This window comes from Haliotis rubra, unplaced genomic scaffold, assembly GCF_003918875.1.
Source record: "Haliotis rubra isolate DU_JTF1 unplaced genomic scaffold, ASM391887v1 Scf145, whole genome shotgun sequence".
Classification (NCBI taxonomy): Eukaryota; Metazoa; Mollusca; class Gastropoda; order Lepetellida; family Haliotidae; genus Haliotis; species Haliotis rubra.
In genome coordinates, this window is record NW_025765392.1 from 169485 (window position 1) to 175559 (window position 6075).

The 6075-nt window shown below is 39.6% G+C and overlaps 1 protein-coding gene across 1 annotated transcript; it reads left to right on the top strand.

The window, feature by feature from the left end:
- Positions 1-694: 694 nt before the first annotated feature.
- On the top strand, positions 695-5411 carry LOC124269429 (toll-like receptor 4). The gene is made up of 2 exons (XM_046704433.1): positions 695-814; positions 2962-5411. The coding sequence occupies exon 2, from the start codon at positions 2967-2969 to the stop codon at positions 5409-5411; it is 2445 nt and encodes an 814-aa protein (XP_046560389.1). The 5' UTR covers positions 695-814; positions 2962-2966.
- Positions 5412-6075: the final 664 nt, after the last annotated feature.

Here is a 6075-nt window from a genome sequence, read left to right on the forward strand (position 1 = left end):
GAGATATTTCATCATAAATAGAATGAAACAAAATATACACAGGATTTTCGGAAAGATCTGCAACTAAGGAAGAGGAAGAGTGAGGGTCTGAAATTTCGGGGCCAATTGGCTCTATGCCGGAAGAGTTTCCATCAGCAAGAGGAAAGAGGTTGACACGGACGTCCATTGAAAGTTTTGGGTGTATATTTATATAGCGCACATATCCAGGCAACTAGTGCTTGCTCAAGGCGCTGGTATTTTTGTCCCTCGATCATTGGATGTCAGTCTCAACGGCACATCGTATTATCAATCTCAACTCCCTCGGTAGTTTCCCGGGGCAGGTGATTGACATAAGCGACGATGTGTTTAATCTGTGGACGCTCGTCTGTGTACTTTTCTCGCTAGCTTCCCTGGGCTGGTGTTTACCCTACGCGGCGATGTGTTTAATTAGTGAGCGGCGGTTGCTCGCCGTGGCAGAGCTCGCTAATTGGGGACCTCTTTTTATCGAAAAATTTAACATGGGAATCCCCATTCAAAAATTTGTCAGCGTGACTAATACACAACTACTCAGGTCGATGGTACACAGTTGTCATTTCATATGTTTGTGACGAGTACAGCCGATGAAGTATCACCATGGGTCACATCATCCTACCCAATCTATCTCATATGATGGTGGTTACAACATTTGACCCTGCTCACTGAACCTAAACAAGGAGGTACTCCTATTTCGGGGAACTCAGCTGTGTTAAAGTTGTCAAGGATAGGGTCGGAGACGCCACACCTGTGAGGAGACCGGAGGCTGATGGTCGCACTCTGGATACTCCGGACGTTTTATGTACATAACTAAAGATGCAGTTGGTTAGGGAGATAAAGACCTTGAAACAACAGGTGAGATAAGAATTAGGCGCTTTGGAAAAAAGAATGATAAACAATAGCCAGCTCACTGCGTTTGTGCCACTTTATAGTTATCGACTATCAGAGACCATGTATAAAATGGGTTAAGGTGCAACGTTACTAATATTGTTACAGTTTTTCATCTGTATTCAGCGCGATGTTATTCATTGTGTGACGGTGTTTGAACTGTATTCAGCGCGATGTTATTCATTGTGTGACGGTGTTTCATCTGTATTCAGCGCGATGTTATTCCTTGTGTGACGGTGTTTCATCTGTATTCAGCGCGATGTTATTCATTGTGTGACGGTGTTTCAACTGTATGCAGCGCGATGTTATTGATCGTGTGACGGTGTTTCAACTGTATTGAGCGCGATGTTATTGATCGTGTGACGGTGTTTCAACTGTATTCAGCGCGATGTTATTCATTGTGTGACGGTGTTTCATCTGTATTCATCGCGATGTTATTCATTGTGTGACGGTGTTTCAACTGTATTCAGCGCGATGTTATTCATTGTGTGACGGTGTTTCAATTACATTCCACTGTTTCTGTTCGCATTCAGTCAGGTGCCGTGTTATTCATTGAGCAATGTCAGTGTTTCATCTTTGTTCAAATGTTCCTTTGACATTCAGTAAAATGCGGTGTTACTCATTGTGTGACAGTGTTTGAAGTGTATTACACTGTTGGTGACAAGAAAGTAAGAGAGTTTATGGATAACAACTTCTTTATTATATATGATGCGACGTTTCGGTATGGATTCTTATACCGTTGTCAAGCAAGAGTAAAAGTACTACAGCACAGAACCTGTTCACTACGTCGCATCATATATAATAAAGAAGTTGTTATCCATAAACTCTCTTACTTTCTTATTAGTCACCAACTTCTAAATGCCAATCAAACAGATCACTGTTGGTGACATTATATCCATCTCTCTCAAGTGGCAATATTCAATATTGTGCCACTGAATAATGTGTTTATGCATTGAGAGTTGTACGTTACACGGAGTGCACAGAGCTCGTTCTCATAATATGTTTATTTACATACAAGAGTTGGGATTTTTTCCTTGTCCTTTAATACTTCTTCCGTGCTGATTCCCAGGTTGAAAACAATGCAGGAGATATCAGTCCGTAACGCAGTACAACCAACAGACAACAGGGCAATGTGATATTCCATAATTCTAAATTTGCCATTTTTCCAAAATAGTACAAATGACAACACATGTACAGGTATTACAGTGACAGTATAAATTAAAGTGGCAGTACAAATTCAAAAGCAGTATGATACATTCTAGGATTATTGCAATGTAGACAGATATAGTAACTGCAACCACCGTGAAAAGAAACACTGAAGAACAATTCCCCAACTCCCTGGGTCAGAATATAGAAGAATGGCCCGTAGGGATGTAGAACCCAGTGGTATACCTTCCACAACTCGTCTAAATATAGCACACACCACTCCCTTCTGTACAATTTTAAACACCTGGGCCTAGATTTTTGAAGCTCTCTTAGCGCTAAGATAGTCGTAAGTGTCATTAAGATGAACTTATGACTATCTTAGCGCTAAGATCGCTTCGAAAATCTAGGCCCTGGAGCGTGTTTACACAATGGATATATAGTGCTGTCATGTAACAACAAACCGTTACGTTTACCGTGGTAGATTATGTGCATAACGAAAATGTAGTTCTTTGTCCCCATATTTGTAATTTGTCCTCATTTGTTTTAATCATCATGAAGAAATAGTAAACATTTTAGTTATATTTTGGTATTTTAATTCACTTGAGTTCATACACAGGTAAGACACATAACAGTGACACTATGCCTACAGCAAGCTTTTAAGTACGGTGCAAATCCACATGCTCGCATCGAACCAACGTCATAACATTGCAAGCCACGCCTTGCCTATTTTGGCGTATCTTTAACAATTGTCAGTTGCAGTTACGTTTGGAATTAATTGTAACTTTGGAGAAAGCATGGCTCAACACACTAAAGCAAATACCAGATGAATGAATCAGCATTGCATAAGATGTTATTCTGATGTCAACAAAATAATGTATACGATGAGCGATGTCCATGCACTGTTTGTTGTTTCAGACACAATGTTGAGGACTCTCCTTGTTTTGCTGACATTCACAGTGTGCCAAGGAAATGAACACATTTGTGCCTTGCATTTTGACATGCAATATGGAGGTTTGTTTGCTGACTGTACTGGAAGAAAAATTCAACATGTTCCAGACTACCTTCCGGAAAATATAACAGCTCTGGATATGAGTGAAAATGATCTGAAAAGTCTCACAAATAACACTTTTTACAAGTTTAGGAAGCTCATCTACCTTAATATCAACATGAACCCGCTGTCAGAGTTGGAACCAGGGGCATTCAGGGGACTCTTTAGTCTCACCAAACTTCTCCTTGCTCGGAACAAGCTGCGATCAGACAAAGTGTCTTTCCCCGAGGAAGTCTTCCGTGACCTTGTGAGTTTGCAAACTCTAAATCTTGAAAAAACTGAAATGAAATCATATCCGGATTGGGTGTTTCCTCCTCTCGTCAAGCTCCACAGTCTGTATATCGACTCAGTTCCTGATCCTTTGTTTGGTCCAGGATTCTCCAACCTAACAAATCTGAAAGTACTCCAGATGGACTCAAGGTTTATATACGGAGGCAAATGTTCAACAGAAAAATTAAGAAATGAAACATTTCAGAGTTTAAATGAAACAAAGCTTGAGGTTTTGGTTTTAAATCATTGTGGTATAAAAGACTGTGAGCCAGGCGTTCTGGAGCCACTATTGTTTCTGAAACAGTTGGAACTAACCCACAATCGGATAGGAAACCACAACGCTTTACGTCTTCTCTATCCCTTCGTAAATCTGAATATGACAAGGATTTGGTTCAATGCTACATACAAGCACAAAATGCACGATGAAAAAGACCTTGTCGATAAAAGCCTGACTAAAGAAAGTATGCGTTATCTGAACAAAATATGTGTCACTGAAGTCTCTTTGAGAAGCAACCAATTATACTTAGTCGAATATGCAGCAGTCTACCAAGATCCATTTGAAAGATGTTTGAAAGTTCTTGATGTGTCTGACAACTTTTTTGTTGGGGATTTTGTTGTACTATTTTTCCTTGTTAGATTTTCCCACCTTGAATATTTCAATTGCAGCCTGCAGAAAATAGACGGTGACTTTCCAAGGACTCAAAATTATGAAACATTAGGTAAAAGCATATCAGTAACACTCACATTGCCTCCTAAGATTAGATATTTTGGTTTAATTGATATATCAGGAGGTTCACACACCATCAAAGAAATCGTATTTCAAAACACACACAACCTGGAAACTGTTCTCCTGGCTTCTTACTTGGTTCATGGTTTAATGCACATTGGGGGTTTAGAAAATGTTAGCAATGTTGATTTATCAGGAAACAAGTTTGATAATGTGTTTGATTTTCACTCATTTGAAAACGCAACACATTTGTCATTACGAAATTGCAAGTTACAATTTGCCCATAAATCCTTTAGCGAACATAGTGTATTCAGTCCTCTGAAATCAATACAATACTTGGATGTTTCAAAGAATGAACTCACTGATATATCACTTCGTCCAATTTCTAATACAATCATTCATCTAAATTTATCTCACAATGAGTTTGACACCATTCCTATTGAAACCATTGACTATCCACGGCTTATCCTTATCGACATGTCCTTTAACCTGATTGGACAGTTGGATAAAGGCACAAGATCAAAACTGGATTTGTCATTTGAAAAGAACAACCTCAAACTTATTTTCAAAGGGAACACCTTTTCGTGTAGCTGTGAAAATCTCGACTTCATTCTTTGGTTGGTGGATACACCTGTCATTTACGAGACTGACAAGAACTTCCCTTGCATTCTGGATAATGGCACAATGACCTCAACTGTGGATGTGGTCCAACATCATGAAAGATTGTTTCGTTACTGTACAGGCAAACTGATGCTTAGCATCACAGTTACATTAATGGTTGTAATGTTTACTTCAATTATTGCAGTATACATAGTCTCCAACAATCCAGTGCGATATCGTAATGCTTTACTGAAACTCTTTGGGTTGGGCATTCAATATTTAACAGCCAAAGATTTTGATTTCACCTTCTTTGTCGCGTATTGTGCGGCTGATGTTCCTTTCGTCTATCGGAAAGTACGACCAGAGCTGGAACTGTGTAATCAGCCTGTGCGTCTGTTCCTGAAGGATCGGGATGTTCTTCCAGGTGTTCCTATCGCCGACGGTATAATTTGCGGCATCACTAACAGCTGGAAGTCTGTTCTGGTGATTTCAGATGACTTCCTTCAAGATTGTTCTCAGTGGTCACAATTTACCATTGATGCAGCACTTTACTCGGTAACGGATCTGATTCCTAACCGGATTATTGTGTTACTTGTGGGCCCCTTGCAGGTGGAGGACCTGCCTGAGCGTCTGCTGAATGTTGTAGAGGAGAAGTGCATATTGCGTGCAGAGGATTACCAGGACGACGGAGACCGTATTCTGTGGAAGGATCTCAGATAAACCGCTGGAAAGTTATTAATAAGACGTTGATGACAATTGATAATGATGAACATGGCAACAACAAGACTAAACATAGTTCATAATTATAGGAAACATCCATTTCCACTTCCACGATTATAGACCGACATCTTATGTAAGTGATTAATGTGATCCGCGTCTTGAGATTAATGTCGATTTGTGATGTCAGTTGATAGAAAGTAACTGTTTGTTTCAGCTTTAGATGTACATGTGTATAGCAATGTGCCGGTACATTTACTCTACCAAATATCCTTTGAACATCTGTAACCAACTATGTCGGCAGAAAATACGCATATATTTTATCACTTCATTCTAGCGTCGCATGGTCTCCTATGAAACATGTAGTCCTACATGCGTTTTCCTATAACATATCGACAGTGGGTTGCTGGAGGACACGTACTGTAAACGTCAAATGTGGTGATAGGTATGGATATGCATGATCTGCAAATTTAATAATGATAAGAAATGTTCATTTTCATGATTATAGGTCAACGTCACAATTAAATTCTAGAAACCTCAAAGTCCAGACACTCTCCACACTGTGGCCAGTTTCTGGCAAAGGAGTTCACAATGTTCATTCCCATTTTCATTTGACCAAGATTGTATTCAAGTGATAACAGTGATGAACAGATTCCTGTCGATTTAG